This window comes from Cylas formicarius, unplaced genomic scaffold (genome assembly GCF_029955315.1).
Source record: "Cylas formicarius isolate icCylForm1 unplaced genomic scaffold, icCylForm1.1 PGA_scaffold_9__14_contigs__length_23061073, whole genome shotgun sequence".
NCBI lineage: Eukaryota > Metazoa > Arthropoda > Insecta > Coleoptera > Brentidae > Cylas > Cylas formicarius.
Window position 1 is genome coordinate 397,538 of NW_026844365.1, and position 21,955 is coordinate 419,492.

Sequence of the window (21,955 nt, forward strand, 5' to 3'; positions counted from 1 at the left end):
GCATTTCTTCTAACTGATGTCTTCTAAGTTACATACGTAGAGTTGTTGAAAAGACTTTACATTCCTCAGCGATATTTTGTGTCGGTATCGAAAAACTCAACTTGTTTCTCTTCTGCTTCATATCAATTGCGATTAGATTCACCGCAAATCATAATAGCTTCAGTTTTTTGCTCCAATACCCGGGCATAAGCCATTTTGAAAAACTCAAGATCTAATTAATACTGTAACTTTAATTAATACTTAACTTACTCACCAAATGACGAACTTAAATCTACGGGGTTAATTTCGATAGATAGAAAAAAATGTGTGAACACAAAAGTTTGAAGATTTTTGAAAATGTCAAAAAAAAAACAAACCACAATCGCAAGCTGTCAAAATGACTGCAATTTTTTTTTTAATGGAGTGCCCTATATATTATTAGGTTAAATCGTAGGTCATTTTTTTTCTGATTCCAAAAACATATAGTTTATTGACAGTTCATTTAGCTATTTTTGAGATTTCTCGACAATAGCCACATTGTTTAAAAATGGTCAAGTCTGCCTTGATAGCAACCATCTTATCTATGTTTGCAATTGTTTTAACAATATACTATGGATCTGCAGCAGAACTTAAATAACTTAAGATATTTCAAATGGAAAAAAAGGAAGAAAAACTCTAATTGATAAAGTTATATTATTCAAACGGACATAATGTTGCAAAGGTTAACAATGTATCCGGATATTTGTATTAAACAATTTGGCGACCGAATAGTGTGACACGGAATACTAGGACAATAGAAAGAAATTTTGATGAAGACCTCAATATAAATTATATACTATTACCACTCTTGACATCATGACTTTGAGCTCTACTTTCTTAATTTTTATATTTCATATTTTTGAGAAAATCCTGAATATTCTATACCTGACTTAAAAAAAAATATCCGGAAAGTCCCGTAGTAAAATTCAACGTTCGCTAAAATGCCATACGTTTCACCCTTATAAGTTCCTTTCAGTGCAAAATTTAACCGAGGAACATAAAAAGCAGAGGCTCGAATTTTGCACTGAAATGTATAAGAGATCTCAAGAAAACAGAGGAAACCCTGATTGTATCACATCGTGTATCGATAATAAGTAAAAATGTTTAGCATTAATTGTTGATATTTCTATTGTTTAAATAATATAATTTTATAGTAACGCAAACCTTTATAAACCATTAGATATCGATGTAAAACCCCCTTTCTGAGTCTAACTAAAAGTCTCACGAAATTGTACGTTTTGATATGACAATTGTTTCCACAACACCGTGTCTTTATCAAATGTTTCAAACATCAATTGTTTGTCGAAATGTAAAACTATATAATTTCGTGAAAATCTGAACTTTTAGTTCTTACTTATTTGTACGATCGTCCGCGATGCGAGCACGCAGAACAAAGAAACCGGAGGCCCGCGTTCCCCGAAAACGTATCCGAAATCACGGGCACGACGGAACAGAGCTATTAAAGCGTGCCCGACCACGCCCACCTCTATCTCAGGCCAATCATCTGGTCGCGCCTATCGATCGGAAACGTCACTTCCTTCAGTCGTTTCGGGCGCCATTTTACCCCCACCGGCGCGCCGCCGCCGCCGCCGCCGCCTCTACGAGCTTTGCTTTGTGAACTCCGTCGCATATTTGTGGAGATTGTTTTTTTGTGCTAGATTTTCAAAAACGCGCGAAAAATATTTTTTTTTTTAGCCCGGTCGACGACATTGAAACCAAAACCGGACTATAAAGACCACGAAACTTTCAAGTCCGTGGTGGTGGTCATGGTATTAACCAAAAGCCTTGAAGCGGATAAACGTCAGAAGAATCAAAATTGCGATAGAGATTGTCGTTATCCGAGATCTCCTAAAGAAATCTTCCGATTTGTCCACCCTGAGTAATAACCTTTAGGAAGCGGCACACCTCCCCTCGGTATACCGGGTGACACAAGAAAGTGCAATGTGCAATTTTTTGACTATGTGTACTCAATGGTTGCACTTACCCATATTTTTTTACATTTTTGGATTCCATGTAGGGTAGGACGGTTTTTCTGTTCCGTTTTTTTTTTAAATTTTTATTTAATTTTTGAAAATTGAGTGTGCCCATCATAACTAATGCTTGCCGGGTCGCCTGATTATCGAAAAAATGGTAAATGAAACTTTTATTTACTTGTCTATTGGCAAATACCATCTAATGTAATGAAGTAATAATTATTTAGCATAACCTACTTTTCTCAAATAACACCCTAGTCGGAACAAAAGCTTTTTAAAACCGGTCCATTTTTTGCAATATTTTGACATCAAAATTTTCGAAATCCGTTAACAAATAAGCTCACGGGAAGGAAAAGACCAGATAAGTAAATAGTTTTTTATAAAAACAAAATATCTAGAAATATAGAACAAATAATAATTAGAACAGGCGATGATAGCGATAGTGATACTGATATATTATGTGAAAAATTTTAAGTTATTTAAGCAGGTAATAAAAATAATTTATAATAAATATTGTTTAGTATCCTTCCTAACAAAACCCCAAATAATTAAATTCTAAGCAAAGTACGGACCTGTTCGGCCATATCTCATTCCTACAGCTTGCCCGTTTCTTTCCTTAATTCGTATCAGTTGGTCACTGTCTTATATCTACTCAACCTTATTTTTTGAACTATCTAGTGAAAACAGTTTCGTAGAGTCAACGCTCGGGAATCAGGTACACAAATACGCTCTTACTGGAAGGATCACATTCAAATACCCCCGTAATATATACCAACTAATTGCAATTTAGATTAAACTCTTAAGAATGATACAAATCACCTGATGCTAAAATAAACGCTTCTACTTATTCGAAAATACCCCGCCGCATCGATGCTTGATCAAATTTAAAATTGTCCATTTACGTTTCAAATAAAAAGTTTAAGTTTCCACGAAAATTCGTGACGGTCCATATCAAGCAGATTTTACCACGGTCCTGCGAAGGTCTGCAGTTAAGGTACTGTAGAATGCTTAAAGCGTCAAAGCAATAAATGCACTATATTTTTGGCGGTACTACAAGAAAATATTCACTCATTGTAATATTGTGATAGATTCGATGACAAAAATTGGATATGCTCGGTTCAAAATAAACAAATTTTGTTTTGCTTTTCGTTCCGAGTAAAAATTTCCAGCAAATATGATTCCATGAATTCAGATTTTTTTTTATCCCAAAGGTAAAGTCCCAGGACAGTAAGGTCTGGAGATCTGGCCGTCCTAGTATGTTCGAAACTCCCCTGAACGAGCCTCGTCAAATTTGACGCTCAATTTCCTTGACGCACCACCTCCCACACATAAATCATACACCGCTCGTCAGACACGTGTCCCGTCGCTGGGTAACAAGTGCGTTAAAGCGGACGGGGGTGCACCAAATGAGCGGCACGTGCCAAAAACCACTCAAGTAATAACTCGGTTCCCGGAGTTATCGAATTAAAAATTGCCCGGAAACGTATATGGACGAGCGTGGATGGTGGTGGCGACCTATCGATTTTTATCGGGAATTATCGCATCGATGTGTGTGTACGTACACATCAGCGGGGTGGAAATTACAATAATCCTAGCCGCGAGGGATGATGTGTCCGACGTCCAGGTCCACGTAAGTGGACGTCGGCGTCGTGGACCGCGACGTCGCCTGACGGCCGTCGCGTATAGTCCTTTCGCAAATATTGGCGAAAATTATAGATACCTAACTATATCAAAATAATATCAAGGGACATAATCATACATCTCGTCCCTATGACGCAAAATGAATCAAAATTTTAGAAAATCGGTTGGGGGATCAACTTTCCATCATAAGTACTTATAAAATATATATATAGATTAATTTTTTATGATCACGTGGTAAATGGGGGGTCCACTTGACATGCTCTTACTTATTTGCATTATAAACGTCCATAAAGGCTTTTACTCCTTCTTGAAGTTTTTCGGATATGGGGTGTAAATGTTTCGTTACTCCCACTACAGGGTTGTCATTCGCACAAACTTCAAAATCATAATCGCAATCTATATTTTGCAGTTTTTCTTGAACTGTGCTAGATTTCGGTTCTTTTACTAATACTTTACAACTGATTGGAATAGTTTCCAGTCGTATATATGAGAAACTAAGCACTGAATATTGAAATAAGTTAATTCCTTTATGTTATCTCTTGTAATAAAATCTACTAATCTACAGGCTTTTGTTCTCTCAAATAGCCCAAACATTAATTCAACCACATTATTCGTTTTATAACAACTTTTATCTGAAAAAAGACATTAAATACCTTTTCCATAAATAGTTTTTTTTAAGTTAAATGCAATTTTGAACTCAACAGGGTCCTCACTTTGATCTCACATTAAAATTGAAAATAATAATATAATTAGTTAAACGCTTTCCGCTGATACTTGAAAGTAAAAATTCATAATTGTTTTTAGAAAAACTGTTTACTAGAACAGAACACGTGTCAATTATATTACTAGCCATGATGATGAAATTTATGAAGTATTTTTAATAAATCCAATTTTTTTTCTCTTCTTTCGATGGCTGTAATAATTTCCGAGATGATAGTAATCAAAAGTTTACGAAAAACTGGATTTTGTAGTAGTTTTCCTCAAAAACTATCAATTTTTATTATTCTGTGTTCAGTTTTGAAGAATTTTTATCATAAGGAGGTTTTATGTATAAAATATTTTTGATTTAATAAATTTAAAAGTCATACTCAGTTCCAACCCAAATGCACATTTTAAACGTGACCGTAAAAATGACAGTTGCGTACTTGAACATTGATACTAACAAAGAATAAAATGTAACATAAATAAATCAAAAAATAAAATTTTCAAAATGTTGTCCATTCGCGTTTGAAAACAAAATAATGTGTCCTGTTTTTTTTACAATGCCTAGAGCCGGACAAAGTACTATGTCTCCTCAACGCAAAACTTGGTTCAATAAATTTGACTATAGCAAAGCCTTTGGTACTTAGGATCATAATAAAATTAAGGTTATTTATTATTTTGCTTTCACTTTTGCGTTTTTTGCTTTTGAAATTTCAGCTTAAATTGTTTTGGTGCTGGTGTGTCGTAAATAATCGATTGACAGCTACGCGTCATCATCATATGAGTCGATTTAGGAAAATGTATACAAGCGATGCAACTGGGGTCCAAAATTTGAACCCTGTGTCACTCCTGAAACCAATTTTTTTATCATCGTCTTGTGTTTTTGTCTGTATGTTGGTAGTTATTGTTTACACGGAGATATATTTTGTAAACAAGTCCAGTAAAATAAATAAATAAAAGTCACGAGCTTTTCTAACCCGCATTTTCTTTGTTTTCAGAGTCGAATTTTGGAAGACGCCTCGATCATGTGCAACTCGTGGTCTCCAAGACACAACGTAAGTGCTCTTCCGTTAGTTTCGTCCTCCCCGCGCCCAAATTCACGTGCAACTTCCTTCATAAATAATTGATGGCGTCGCGCCACGTCGAAAAAGGCATCCATCAACTTCCGTTCCACGATTTCCACAAAAATCTCCCGCGGTTAAGTGGATACGGAAAATTGCGGTAAACAGACCAATAACGTACGATGTAATGGCGAAAGAGACACGCAACCCTTTCTACGCGAGTAGATATGTTACGACGGTTCGGCAGCCATTTCGGTCGTTTTAAGTGTTGCCAGCCCAGTGGCGTATCCGCCATGTTTAACCCCCACGTGCTTGTCCAAGGTGTAAGGCAGCTCCCGAGATATTATGGGATTGTTAATGATCAACAATAATAAATATTACAATATAAGTTATTGACAACAAAATAGACACCCGTATATCAATCGTAAATATAAGAAATAGTTACACATCATGAACTCATACGCTTTTGCTAGATAATGACTGGCCTAATAAACATGATTAACGATTTTTTGAGGGACTTTATTGCGGAGAGGGACGTTATAGCGTAAGGTATTTCATTAAATCCTTTAACTGCGTTAAAGCTAAAGGATATCTGGAAAGTCACCGATGTGTGTCTAGGAATGCAAAGGTCAGTTCTTCTGCAAAGTTTATAAAACAAGTACGGCGGGGTATTATTGGAGTTTAGTGAAGAAGCAAAGGTGGCTTACTGAACTCGATTTAGTATAGCTGGCCAATAGACGATACTGCAATAAGCGACATGGGATAAAACTGACATATCACAAAGCTTAAGATTGACTTTTTTACTGAGAAAATGTTTATGAATATACAACGTCCTCAATTTATAGAAGGATTTACAAGTTTTGGTAGTGACTTACTATGAACATAAGTAACACTTAATTAGTGGTGGTTAGCCCACAAACCCAAGAAGACGACATAACGAACAAATGGGATTGCGATGAAGAAATTATATCTCATATATCAATTGGTCTAGAGATGCCCTAAAATCTTGATTGGCGTAACGCTAAATCTGACCAATTTGGCCATACGGGATATAAAGAGGGTCCCTCATAATTAAGTGTCTTAATGGAATTAAAGTACTGTAGATGTCAGTCTTGGGAAGATTACAAAAATTCTCATGAACAGAGCATGTAATAAGTGAAATGGAACTACAAAGAAAGTCAGCTACTGGATACAGTCAAATATGGTAAAGTCTCTTCTTTAGGACTCATATTTGCTTGCTGAAAACCGTAGTTATGGGAAAGATGGAGTGCAGAAAACAGCATTCCTAGTTTCGCACTATAAGGGACTGGTGTAACATTCAAAATGGAGCCACCCTATTTACATCGAACTGTGATGAACGCTATCCGAGCGTGTGACACTAGAAGAAGAAGGAGTAACCCAAGAAAATGACACTTACAGTTGAGAATTAGCAAGATAATCCTAAAAACATAAAACAAGTTCCAATCACCATTTTTGGGTTATTCGACCACATCTCTTCCAATTTCCAAAACCCATGTGGTATCGTCGACGGACTTTCATTAAAGCTCTTTTCATAAACCTATCCGAAAAGCGACGTCCGAAAACGAATGCCGTCCCCTCCCGCCCGCCTAACCTCCAAACTCGCCCCGGTGATAAATCTACGGCCGCTACTCCGGCGAAACTAACGAGTAGGCAATGGAATTACCGCGATTATCACTTGTCACGGCCGCCATAACTCTTCATCTGTTTCCGAGGTATGCGGAACGCGAGAGTAATGGGATGAATTAGCGCCCCCCCCCCTGCCCCGACTCTGCGTAAGACTAATTGTTTTCGTGTCGGAGTAGGATTACGCGGGAGTTTTGGGGAGCGCCGCTACAAGAAAGGCAATTCTGGTATCTTCTAGAGTCAAATACGAGGTTTTTGATTGTAGTGCTTCTTTGACCACGCCAAATCATTATCTGAAGGGGTGGTCCCACTTCACAAATGAAATTTCGTGCGTCTCATCTCCTCCAGGTCTATTGCCCTCACTGAAAACATAATTAATAATTAATTTGCATATGAAACATCGTTTCTGCAATCAACAACCCCAGCCATTTAAGGTAAAAATGAGTTCAGTTGCTCTATATAGCTTTACATTCTGGGGTGCCACAGGGTTCTGCTTTGGGACCACTACTCATTTCAGTTTATGCGTCTGACATTCTCAACGTCCGTCTGTACTGTAAAGCCGATGACGTAGCGACTATCTGAGAAAATCAATGATACCAAAAATATTTATTCTTGATGATTTTTTAAAAATGTACAGGATGCGCCGGCAAATTGCAAAAAACTGAAAGTTGGATTCCCTTTATAAAGATAATTGACCATAACTAGGAGGCTGTGTTTCAGCAGCCATTTTCTTTCACGCGACCATATAGTCCGTATGGACTGCTAAAACTTTGGAAAAATTCCTAAACCAGGAGAAATGGGAGATCCAGGGCTATTACCTCTAATTCGAACATTGTTTGAATTTTATGCAGTGATATTTGAAAAAATCCATATTTCGGGGGCTGTCAAGACGCGATGACTTCATTGATTACTACGGCGCACTGCATGGCTTCAGAAAAAACTTATTTTCTCGAAAACCATTTACTATTTTCAAAAAATTCTTGGTCTAGGAAACGTGGCAGATCCAGGGCTATAACCTCTACTTCGAACATTGTTTAAATCATATACAGGGTGTGTCGTTTGTGGTCAAAAAATCTAAACGTCCTAAACATTTCCGTTTTTGTGGGTAAATTAGTGGCGATAAATGAAAAACCGTTAAAGATGGGATAATTTTATTTGATCAGTATCGTAAACTGTGTCGAGGGAGAGTTTCAAGTTTAATCTATAATACAGGGTTCGTGAAATATTTAAAAAAATGTCATTGGAAATCGCTATTATTTGTAAAAATTTTAATATTTACCAAACTTTGCCGTAACTTTGAAGTTCGGCCAGACGTGAAAGACACTTTATACCGAGTGCATTCACACCAAAATGAAATCGATTTTGCCAAAGTCCCATAGTGGTCCGCAGTGGCAGGATACAAAAACAATGCTTCCCTCTCGGGCATAAAACCTTAAAAATACAAAGCTGCTTGGTGACATTGTAGACTGCGTAGCGCATAGTACCGAGTGGACGATTTGCACTGCCACGTTTTTTCGAAATCAGTCTGGTTCCTGATTTTAATTGTTTGTTTAAACTTTGTCAGCGGATATAGGGGATTGAATATAAATGATCGCAGAGAGACACATATTAGTTGTTTTATATTAATTAATCATGATTGCTCTAGCTCCTAGCTCCCTTTGCCCTGTTAATATTAGAGATGCAATGTCAAAGTCCAGATTAAACATTGTTATTGCATTTTTTTTCTCTTAAAGCTGTCAATGTTTGATTGAATACATTCTACTGAACATATTTACTTGAATAAAAGGCATTTATTATTGGACTTGGGACTAGTGTCACTGGCCTCTGCCCCTCAATGTGTCGCTCTCAGTCTCTGTTTTTCTGCGTGGTGTTTGGTAGTGATCGTCGTTATGGAACTTGTTGCTTTCGAAGATCGTTGAAATCGAATTTTTCGAAAGTATCTGCGCCCGTATAAAAAATTTATATCTCGGTAACGGTAGGTCCTATGGGATCGCCGTTGGTACAGAAATGATCACCGTCGAAAAAAACTATTTTTTTTGTCTGTTTGTCCGTTCTCCGTTCTCGTCTTGTGGTTTTTCCTGAATAACTTTCGAACCATTGGAGCTACAAAGTTGAAATTCGCCCCCTTTTTAACCTTCGACGAGGCAGATAAGCTTATAACAAATGGCCCGATCCGACGCCGGTATCCATCTTTTTTTTCGCGATTTTCGACTGTTTTTTGGACCTTGCTATGAAACACGATACCGGACGTATTGAAACCTATTGAAAATGGGGGGGCTGGGGGGTCGGGAAGTTTTCTAAAAAAATAAAAAATGCGATTTTTTAGGTCTCCCCTGGCCCGACGTCCACTTTGTTTTAAAGTTTGCGTTCAGTGGCGTGCGCAGGGGAACACAGCAACCGACGCCGCTATTACGGGCGTTTCTTTTGATCTGGCGACCCAAAAACGAGCCACTCGAACAGTAGACCAATAATATAATATATGAAGTTGCCCTCCCTTTCTCGTGGCGCCCCTCGCCATACTGCCGCACATTTTTACAACGAGGCCAATTGCAACAAACTAAATTGACAAAGGATAGGATTTTGTATCAAAATACAATAGGAGACATCTTATACTTGAATTATATTGGATTTGGAAAAAAAATAGTACAATATATTTAGAATTATGGAAAAATTGCGTCAAACCGTCAAACGGCCCAAATAAATTTACATGGAACACTGTCAAACAAGATATTGAGATTTCTATTTCTATTGTATTTTCTAAATGTTTTTATAAGATAATAAGTTGCCTTAGAATTAGTTTCAATTTTTTTATGAGGACGAAACTAACCCAAAGTACTAAAATAAAAGCAGTATTTTTGAGTTTTTGATAAAAAAACAGCGGATCTGTCAAAAATGACATAATATGATGGCCAATTAAGAGAAGAAAGCGTCTGTACGTCGGAAAGTAATAATCACAAATTGTTTGAGGGTTTTTTCTTAATGAAACCTGCAACGTCCGATAGAGGGGAAACAATACCAAGTAGAAAAATAGTTTTTTTAATAGTCCCGTACTTTTTGCCAATATTTCTTTTATCACAGAACTTTCGAGTTAATTGTTCCTTTAAAAAAACGTAAAACATCAACATCAAAACGAAAAAACATTTTTTTTTATAAAATAACGAGCATATTTTTTACTAAAAAGAGATCTTTTGGTTTTGAAGTTTCGTAGATAACGCTAAGTGAAGCTGCGTAAAATGGTGTGGTGACCTATTTTTGATTTTTTTTTGCAAAACAATGTAACGAACTGAATTCTAGTCGACTGAAAATGCGTGCCACTGAGTTTTCCGAGATCCATAAACATGTTTCCTTTTCTATTACACAGTCTTGCTTGTTGACATTTTATCCCCTTCTCTTTTTAGCATGTTTTGAAGAAAAAATGGAGAAAATGTATAGGTTTAGGCTTAGGTTTGTTTATTTATGTATGTGTAGGAAGTCAAAACAAAATAAACAAATACATATAACTTCAATAAAACAATATAACAATAAAAGTGTAAAACACTTAAGGTCACTTAACAAATTTGTAAAAGTGGACAGGTTATATAGGTTTAAATTTTGAAATTTAGGTATTTAGGAGAAACCCTATACTTGAATTATATTTGATTTAAAAAAAAAATGAGCACAATATATGTAGAATTATTTGAAAATTGCGTTGGAGCTTTATAAAAATGTCAAACGGACTAAATAAATAAAATTACTTTAAGTTTCGTGGATGACGCTAAGTGACACTAACTAAAATGGTGACCTCTTTCTCAGTCTTTTCGCAAAAAAAAATTTCCTCTTCTAAGAGTTTTTTTTCGAAAACGAAACGCTCTGACTGCATAACTAGATATTGCATTTTAGAGTGAAATAAATCGAAATACATACCTTCCCATAACTTAAGCATTGAGAGATTGCTTAAGCCTTCGCATCGTAAACAGTTTCGATTCGATTCGAAAAAACATATGACGGACTCTGATAAACAAAATAAAATATTTGATATTAATAAATGATTTTGGTAATATTGCGTGTCAGAACGCACTGTATACTAAAATAGTTTCTTGTGAGCAATGGTTAAACATAAAAATATTTAATGATAATAAGTTGATTCTAAAAAAAAGTCAACCTGTGGGCCCGCTCCGCGCCGTCGAAAGTCAAAAATCCCCGCCGGAAAGTAAAATATTTACAGTGGACATAGAAAACTAAACGCCGGCCTGAAATATTAACACACTTATGAAAAAATTACCGGTTACAATGGAACGTACATGTCGCGCGATCAACAGGTGCGACCGTGTCATAAATAAATCAGAATTCATTAATAAAAGTCGGGCTTACATGTGTTCTTTCGGCGGAAAGGGAAAGTTTTTCCGCGCTTTTCGTTTTCCGATCGTTTTATCGCTCGTTCGGATTACGCGACCCGTACTGTATCTTTTGATAGGGACGGCTCGAAGAGTGCCGTTTACCTACTTTGCGTTACGGAAAATCGAAAAAAAAATTCTTTAATTACTCCTTATCTGACACCATGGGCCATGATTATTATTAACATCACTGTTAAATTTTATTGGATTATAGATGCCTTAAATCAAAATCTTAATCTTAATGATATTTTAAAGTTAAAGCTCTGTGGATTAAGCGACACCGCTATTACTTTTATAAAAATTTAAAGTTGAGTTCCTCAGTGCAGCATTTTAGGACCTTTATTGTTCTCGATTTACACATCTGACTTCTCTAGGCACCTAAATAAATGTTACTCTCATCAGGTATGCTGATGCTACTTGTCATTCTCGGTCACAGGTGTTACTTTGTCTTTCAACGGCATAAATGAGGATCTTGAAGTGATTTAACCTTTATTGTTCTCGATTTACACATCTGACTTCTCTAGGCACCTAAATAAATGTCATCAGAAATGCTAATGTTACTTGTCATTCTCGGTCACAGGTGTTACTTTGTCTTTCAACGACATAAATGAGGATCTTGAAGTGATTTAACCTTTATTGTTCTTGATTTACACATCTGACTTCTCTAGGCACCTAAATAAATGTTACTCTCATCAAGTATGCTGTTGCTACTTGTCATTCTCGGTCACAGGTGTTACTTTGTCTTTCAACGACATAAATGAGGATCTTGAAGTGATTTAACCTTTATTGTTCTCGATTTACACATCTGACTTCTCTAGGCACCTGAATAAATGTTACTCTCATCAGGAATGCTAATGTTACTTGTCGTTCTCGGTCACAGATGTTATTTTGTCTTTCAACGGCATAAATGAGGATCTTGAAGTGATTTAAACTTTATTGTTCTCGATTTACACATCTGACTTTTCTAGGCACCTAAATGAAAATTATTCTCATCAGTGTACCGATGAGATGCAAATATATTTGTCATTCTCGATCCAAGATGTAGCTTTATTTTTCAATGACATAAATGTTGATCTTGAAGTGATTTAACCTTTATTGTTCTCGATTTACACATCTGACTTCTCTAGGCACCTAAATGAATGTCATTCTCGTCAGTATGCCGTTGATATGCGAGTATACTGGTCATTCTCAATCAAAGATGTAGCTTCATTTTTCAATGATATAAATGATGATCTGGAAGTGATTTAACTTTTATTGTTATCGATTTACATGTCCGACTTCTCAAGGCAGCTAAATAAATTTATTCCCATCAGTATGCCGTTGATATGCAAATACGCTTGTCATTCTCGTTCAATTCTCGGCAAATTTGTCTTTCAATGACATAAATTACTATCTTGAAGCGATTTAACCTTTATTGTTCTCGATTTACATGTTTGACTTCTCTAGGAACCTAAATAAATGTTATTCTCATCTCATATACATAAGTGAGGATCTTGAAGTGATTTCTCGCCAAAGCCCATGGTCTGATATTAAACGATTCCAATACCCAGGTTGTTCTTTTTGGCAAAATCACGATATAGAAGTTCTTGGTGCAGTTATGTGTAGTGTATGAAGGCAATCACATTAGCTAGCTACTCGACGGCTACCGACCTGGGAATTATCTTAAATTTCCAATTCTTTTTCCTCATTGGTTGTATTCCCGTTTACCACTTTGCGTTTTTCACTAGCATCGAACCGTACCATTAAACACTTAACTCTCTACGTCAAGTACGACTCAAAGAACAATACTAGATTTGAATCGAAGCCCATCTCCACGACTTTGTGGAGAAAAATATGACGACCCTATCGAAAGCTTAAGAGAAGTGAGAGTATTATGCATCCACTTGACATCACACTAGTATTTTTTGTAGAAAAGTTAAATTATCGGAAAAACTATTAGGCAGTTCTCAAAAAGGGATTTGTTGGATGCTTTTCGTAGGTTTTTCATTAGTTTTTTTTTGTTTTTCCTTGTATACTATTTTATTTCCAAATTTCATTTATTATCAATATTAATTTCAGTGTCTAGAGGATGAACTTGAACTTTTTGTAATTATTATTATTACTATTAGTTTCTCATAACTTTGGACCCTCCGCAACGTTCCGAAAAAAAAAGTTGGGTCATATTAGTTTTTTTTCTTTCTCTGTAGCAAGGTCACCGTTTCGGTAATATTAAAAGGTATGCAACAGTTGGAGTGGGTAGGAAAAAAATATTTATACATATACATATATGTATTTATTGGACGGCAGGTGATTTTTCTACAAATCGCATACCCGTAAGACGATATCACCAAACCAAGAGGGTGATGCGTTAGGTGAAACGGACTTAAAGAAACGCCCGATAAGGATTACGTTTTCGACCTCGTCACAGCACTATTTCTGCTATGCTTCATGTTACTGACGATTTATTGGGAGCAGCGGATTCTAAATTAAACTCTTGTCTCATACTCTTGGACACCTTCTCTTAGCTAAACTCAAATTTTTCTGTTCGCAGTTTATACGGCTGACTTCTCTACTTATCTTAAATTTTGTAAATCTCATCAATACGCCGATGATACTTAGATATATCTATCTTTTGCTGCTAGTGAAGCTTTATATACCGCTAGTAAAATAAATTTAGATCTAAAAATAATTTCGGAGGTATCTGCGGCTCATAACCTCTTACTGAATACTAACACAACGCAGATGTTATTATTTGGATATAAAAGGGATGATATTGTAAAAAACGAATCTTATAAGATTACGTTAAATGATGAGATTATCTCTCCTTCTTGAGACGGGTGGTTTGACGGGAAAGAAGTCAAACTTAAACTCTGTGATATGTCAGTTTTGTCCCATGTCGCTTCAATATTTCACAGTGTCCCTCTGATTCGGGTTGGCTCAAGCTGGAGGACCGACATAAAGTTCAGTTAGCCACCTTTGTTTTTTTGACTAAACTCCAATAGACCCCGTCGTACTTGTTTGATAAACTTTGCCTTCATAGTCGAAACACCCGTCATTGTTTGAGACATTGCGTTTCTAGACACAATTCGGTAACTTTCCAGAGATCTATTGGCTATAACGCAGTTAAAATATTTAATCAAATACCTTATCCTATAACGTCCCTCCCCACAATAAAGTCTTTCGACCAGCAAAGTTACCACCGTTTCGTCATTTCAGGGTGACATCTTCTCCGGGCTCAACGACGGCCTGATCAGCAGGGCCGAAGCCCTGGCCGCCGTCGACATCAAGCACCAAGGCTCCGGGGGCCCCGGGGGCCTGCCCCAGCTCAAACACGACATGATGTACCATCACAGCATGACCGCCCCGCCCCCGGTTAGTAGACCGCACCAAGTAAGTCGTCGCAGACGAGAAAATTGCCCATAAACGAGTTCCTATACATATATGCCATGATTCACGTATGGAGACCGCGGGTTTCTGGGTCCCCGCGGTGCCGTATTTCACCATTAGAGCCGGCAATGGTGTAAAGTGGTCATTTGACGTGTAGAACACAGGGGCGGCCCGCGGGGGAACCGTACGACCCCCCGGGGAAATGTCTGATGTTTGAACGGCAGTCGTTTGTCAAATGTTACGACTCGCGTTCTACGCGTGTGTGCGTATGTACGCACGAGGGTTGTTGTGTGCCGCTTTCGAGTGTTTGCTCGGCCGTTGTTTTGTGTAATTTGGTCGGCTGCACGCTCGTACGGATATAATCGCTTTCGACAAACAAAAGGCATTGACGATATGAAAAAAGTAGTTTAGTGACGCCGGTTCTAAGCCACTTCCGGCCGGAAACTAGGCATTGCGAGATTTTCGGACTTTCCGACATTGCTTACTTTATCAGATCCCTAAAACTATTTAGTAAACCCCAAGCCAAAGTGCCTCCAACCATTGGAGCTTTCGGTAAAAGATCAATTAACTTTTATTATTCCAGGACAAGAGAGCTAATGAGAGATACCGACACTAGAAACACGTACGCTAAGGTTATAATCGATGAGTTAAGTGAGGATGCAGATGTTATTGAATACATTGTGCATGGTATTAAATCAACAATTGTAGACGTATCCGGGTTAGGATTAGAAGAGCGAATGGAAGAACGCTGCGATGAAGTTAAAGCTTTACAGAGCAAAGAGGACTCGTTTGGCTTACATAAGGAATATCACACGTATATCGGAAACAGCATAAATCTAGAATACGAAATGAGCAAAACGAGTACATAATATCGCAAGAAGAGCTGTCGGGAATATGAATGAATAACGTCTTCAATAATTTCAAAGAAGATAGAACACCCCTACCAATTTGTATGTAATAAGTGTATTGAAGTTAAGGGGGATTATATTGAAAAATAATAAAAAATTGTTACGCCACTCTGTTTCTTTCATATTCAGGCCGGGAAATTTTGGCGCTGCCCTTGTATATTGAAAGATGAGATCGTCTATGCACTTAAAACTGCAAAAATGCATAAAGTGCCGGGTCCAGATGACATTGACATCGAGGCCTTAAAGTTATTACATGATAAAAATGCGAACATCTTATTTATGACACATGTCATATTCATTCAGTTACAGTCAACGTTTATAATAGTCCCGAAGACTTCCAACGCCGTAAAATGTCAAGACTACAGCTTAATTAGTTTAATGAGTCATCTTCTGAAACTGCTACTTCGAGTCATCCACACCAGAACATTTGAAAAGGACTTTAAGAGTGACTATTTTGTCGATTATGAGGCATTTGACAATGTCAGATATGATGTACTCCAGAAATTGCTCCGATGGTAGCATAACGCATGTCATGTCAATGGAAAAAAGAACAAAATGACTGTGATACCATCACGACCATCAGCACTATCCAAAGTCTGGCAGAACCGGTACAGCACGATTCTTGATTGCGAAGCTGGCTAATGCAAGTCACAGCAAACGGTGCAAAAAAACATGTGTTGAACTCTACTTAAATTGCTGCAATAATTCAAGACAATAAACCTTCGATTTAAAATTCAAAATTCCTTAAAACATCGAAACCTCCTAAAATGCAACTATCAGCAAAAAAATCAAGATATTTGTACATACGGATCCTATAGTCATCTATAGAACGCAAACCTAATTCTGCTATTAAGGCTTCTATTCTATTAGAATCTATGAAAAAATCTGTCAACGTTTAACTAGGTCAACAACAACAAATCAGGATTACCCCTTCACCGTATCGTTGGCATCTTTAATTATTCAAAGAAACTTCTTCAGGCTACTGTAATACAATTTGACAGAAACGTCAGTTGCATTTGAGCTCTGAACAAGCCAACAGGATGATTGGTAAAACGTTATCAAGTTCGACTCAACAACAACCGACACAAGACGAATCCAAAAGTTTTATAAATAGTATTGTTAGCATCATCAATCAACCTATTGTCTAGAAAAATTATATGAGTTGCTGTCAAAATTTCTCTTGAATAAATATCAGGAATATCTATGGGTCCTTCATTATTACCAGTCATCCGAACTATGTGAGAAAAAAGCCCCCAACACCGTCCATCTAAAACCAAAATTTTGGAAACCATGCTTCTTTTGATATCTGGCCTCACGGTCAAGAATCCCTCCAAGATTCTTCTGTTAAACTTTCGTTTAAACGTCACTAACAACACATTAAAAGTTCTTAATAAATATTATTTTACCACTTGTTCAAAATTGATGTATTTTAATTATAAGATTTTTGAAAGTAGGGAATGTATAAGTGAAGGAAATTTTATCTTTTGCATTGTGTTCGTATTATATGTAGACCTTTTGATGAAATTTTTATATTTTTTTCTTATGACTTTGATTAAATAAATAAGTAAGATTTTGATGGAATGCACAAGGTCCAATAAATTCGTTATTCAAAATCCGCACCAAAACATTTATTTTTTGTGGACGTTGTGTATGTTTTTTTCTCGTCCAAACTTCTTGAGTTCTCGGTTTGTCTCCATATTCATTAAAATCTAAAATTTAAATTCTCTGAGTTTCATCTGCGTGCGCCATATCAACTTTGATTGAAATTTTTATTTTATTAGAAAAAAAAAACATAAAAATGTTGTTGTTTTTTTTTCTGTCCTATATACCACGCGGAACAATGGCGTCCGGGCGTCGAAAAAAAAAATTAAACGCCCGGTCAAAGCGGCGGAATTTTTACATCCGGAAAAGTCATCAAAAATTGACGAAATTTCCAAACAAAACAAACGGCGAAAAAGCAAATATGGGCGTAAAAAAAAAAAAAAAAAAAGCGAATTGCGTGTGCCGACTACGGGCGGCCGCGGCGGGGGGACGGGGTGTATTTTCGCTCGCGTACGCAACGACGGGGATTTTTAACCCCCCAAACCCCCTCCCGGCCCCACCGCCGGGTTTTATGTGCACCTATACGTACATTTTTTTCGATTTTACATGCGCTACCCGATACGGTCGTATACGCCGACGTAAAAATGCCTTCGAAGCACGCTGTTTGCTTTATGTAGCCTTTTATCGAAAGATTTGGGCCGCAAAATGTTTTCGCGACCTTTATGCCCTGGTTTTACTACGACAAAGTAACATCCGCGACGTCTTAGCGACCAGAAACGCATTGGCTTGCATTTGGCAGCCATTTTGAATGACCCTTTCTAAACATTTTTGCTGTACTGCGTTGCAGATGTTGCTACTACTGTGCACGTTAGGCAACGAACGTGCGCCTGGAGTCGTCTAAGTCACTAAACTTAATTAAGCTTAATTAGAAACATTGAAAAATACATTTGCAAATGCTTCGCAGTCATTTGGGAGCTCGTTGTCAAACGTTAGGCAACTAAACGAGCCCCTTGAGTCCCCAAACTCCCAAACTCAAGTAAGGTTAACTAAAAACTTGCAAAAATATACTTGCTAATCTTTTTCAGTCATTTTGTGCTTCTACCAAACTCAAGTAAGGTTGATTAAAAACTTGCAAATAGAGCGTTGCTAATACTTCTCGGCGATTTTGGGAGGTTGTTCTACACTTCTAGCCTTGGCCAAAAATTTCCAAAAACGAATTTTCGAGACTTCCTTGGCCATTTTATGATAACAATGATATAAGGTTTTTATTAAATCAGCCATGCCAGATAGAAACATTTGGTTTCAACAGGTAGAATGGGGTCAATAAAATGGCCTGCAAGATCTACAGATATTACTGCACTGGATTTTTTTCCTCTGGAGATAAGTAAAGACGTGTCGTGTATAAGGAAAAATCACAAAATTGGCAACTTCTTTATTCGAAATCCAATTTTTGATTTGTTAATGAATTTATTCCATATAGTCTGTTGCTGTTGTTATCTTCTTATTCTAACCCATTTTATGACTGTGTTCTCTAAGGTCTTCATTTTTCACTCAGGTGGAATAGTGATTTTCCTAACCTGGATATTATTGTTTTCTATTCCACTGTAGACATCATTTGTGTGGTCTTCGTGGTATCCGTGCTGCACCCCCAGTGCTTCTGTTTTCAAATTTCCATTGCTAGTTAAATCTGATTAACCTGTTCAACTATTTCCTTATGAATTTACATCTTATCAACATCTTCAGATGTTGTCATTCATTATCTTGTTGATGGAGTGAGTTTCTCCCATTCTATATGTGTTGTTGTGTAATGTTATCAATTAAAATGGATGAACTGCATGTCTGAATTTCAGTCTTTCAATTAAAACGATTATTCGAAAAGATTACAAGTAGAAGTTTTTTTATTGAATGGCGGTTGTTTAACATATCCGTGGCAGAGGGGAAATTCTTCGCCCGCATAATTCGCGAATAAAAGCTCGTAAATACGAAAACACCCCAACGCGACGTTAGGCGTCCAACTTTTGGGCTATAATCAAAAAAATTTCAAGGCTCCCCCGGGGATCCGCATGTATTAGGCTTTAAAACGCTCCGCGCCCGCCTCCCACCGCCTCCAGGGGGGCGGGGTGAGAGCTCGTGGTTAGCGTTGAACTATTCGACCGACAATACGAAATAATCTCGGCCATACTGACCCGTTTCTAATTAAAATTTCACCGATTAAGTACCTTAAAACGATCAAACGTTAATTGGTTGTTTGCGCTTGTCCCGGCTACTCTAATGATGGTTTCTGGGGCGAAAACGAAAAATTGTGCACTCATATACTCGATCATTTCTATGCGTATACACGTGAGCCCATTCTAACTAGCAGAAGTATCGATGCAGACAAGACTAAACCCATTCTAAATGCCATAGGTATACTTCGACCAGAAATATAGTGCTTTTACAACCGTCCCCGTGTTTCTGTCCTCTGTTCTCCGTAACGGACCTTCGGTAGGTTTCTGAAGGCTGAAGCTTCTGTCATTATTTTCCCATTCACCCTAGTGGTGTCGGAACCGAACATCGTATTGTCAGCACCATCGGTCTCTTTTTTTGGTACTTTGTGAAACTTCATCGGTCTTTCTTTCTTTGGCTTTACGATTTCCGCCGGTGCAAGTGGTTGCAAGATTTCAATCCGAATAAGTTTGTGGCATCTCGTAGTTTTCGAGGATTAAACCGGATTGAAATCGTATAGAAGTTGCGGATCGTCGTCTTGTTGGTAGTATTTTGCTTGGACGTCCCCAACATTACAGCTTAGGCTGGATTAAAGCTAACCAACCTAGCACCTGGCACTCTTCACCGCCACCCACGATCATCAGGCGTAAGTTTCACAATTTATTTCACGCTTTGCAAGTAATTATGAACACCGCAACTCATTATTTTGTTTTGTAGGGTTTTGATTTTGGATTTGGTTTTTCTTTTGGAACCAGTTTTTGATTGTTGGTCTGGTTTTGGCTTCCCATTTGGTACTGGCTTCCCTAGTTCTGGTTCAATTGGATTTGGTGCCTCCTTACTTCGTGGACGGCACGTGTTATGAATTCTGCAACCCAAGAATTTGTCAAGTCTTCAAGTTAGCTCGGTTCAGGACGTTGCAGTGCATATCTCCTCGTCCAAGAGTGATAAGCATTCGTGCCTATCCCACTGACTGGTGAACCCGTAGACAGTATACAGAACAGCCATCTTAGAGCTTGCCCGACTCGTTCGTTGCTGGTAACTGGAGGATCACAGATAAGCCTCTATTTACGTTCCGGTTAATTTTATGCCTATTAAATACAAATTTCAATTTTTAAATATCAATATAAATTAAAGAGCTCAGTTAGGGTAAAGATAAAGTACACAATTATAGAAGCATTTTTTTGTAAGAATTATTTTTAAACGATCCATCGTAACCAAGCTTCCTGTGCTTAGTGTGTACGTGAGCCAATATATGGAGATTTAAACTGACGTGCCGGTCTTATTTATTAATTATTTATTTGGTTTTTGGTTATTTGGGTTCGAACTTTGTTAACTTTGTGAGTTTCTTTGGTGGCTAGTGAGCAAGGACACTAGTCACTATCATTAACTTATAGTATAGGTTGGTTTTTTTTATTTATTTATTTATTTATTTATTTTTCTATACCCCGCCCATATTTTGAGAAACTGAGCTGCTTGGGCCCTATACTTACTGCTTCCAATCGGTAGCAAAGTGAGCAAAGTATAGTAGGCTTGCTTCGGTCTCCCCTCCACCGTCAGTGGAAAAGAGACGTGGCAAGCTACCGACTTCAGACTTGGGAGAAAAGTCGAAGTCTGGATCCGCATTTAGACTCTTTAAATTGAGCAATAAAATTACGAGAAGTATTTTTTTTTATTTTTGAATTTTTTTTTGTGGTTATTTTGGCATCCAGAAAAATAAATCAAAATTCGTATAAATAATTGCTAATCCGTTCAAGCAGTGTTATAGTCCGTATCAAGGGCTACAATTTTTGTATTTACGGTTTTCATCTATCACATACGCTGTTCGAGATATTTGAAAAAATGCAAATGAAAATTACTATTTCTCGCCCTCAATGACGTCATTCAATATTACCACATATTGCATGGTTTCAGAAAACAAGTAGTTTTTTGAAAAACATTTACTCCATTGGAAAAATTCCGATACCAGTAAACTAAGGAGATCCAGGGCTATATCAAATCAAATTACATCGATTTTGCGAAACTTCCATAGTGGTCCGCAGGAGCCCGATAGAAAAACAATGCGTCCCTCTAGGACAAGAATAAGCGAAGCGCCTTCTTTTTAAAATAAAAAGCTGATTCGCGCTACTTGCGACGAACTGGCCTCGCCCAGCAATGATTTTTCGAAAGCAATCTTGTTTATATTGCTGCTCCTACTTCCCCTTCCGAATTTCTTATAAAATTGAAAACATTCAAAACAATTTGTTTAGCATCCGAAGACAAATCGATTCTTTTTTTTATTTGCTGAGGTAGTTCGTATTCTAAATTGTCATTAGGTTCGACTACCATCTCCACTTCCTCTTCAAATTCTGCGTTGTTTTCCATGTCTTCTTCTAACAGGGGAACATCTGCTTCATTCCACGGTCTCCACATTTTAAAGTGTTAAAAAACAGGAACCTTCAAAAAATGTTTAATTGCAAGATTCTAATAAATATTTTTCTGTAATCTTGTGACGCGACTATAATCTACAGTCTTAAGAAAGACCA

General features: G+C 37.3%; 1 protein-coding gene across 2 annotated transcripts in view; it reads left to right on the top strand.

Moving 5' to 3' along the window:
- The window catches only part of LOC132707559 (inhibitory POU protein), a 50,414-nt gene that overhangs the window by 23,179 nt on the left and 5,280 nt on the right, over window positions 1–21,955 (top strand). The window contains exons 2-3 of one of the 2 annotated variants that reach the window (XM_060679459.1): window positions 5,333–5,389; window positions 14,608–14,781. In XM_060679459.1, the coding sequence (XP_060535442.1) occupies window positions 5,333–5,389; window positions 14,608–14,781 (231 nt within the window). The remainder of the gene's footprint in view (window positions 1–5,332; window positions 5,390–14,607; window positions 14,782–21,955) is intronic. The other variant, XM_060679460.1, reaches the window with a different exon arrangement.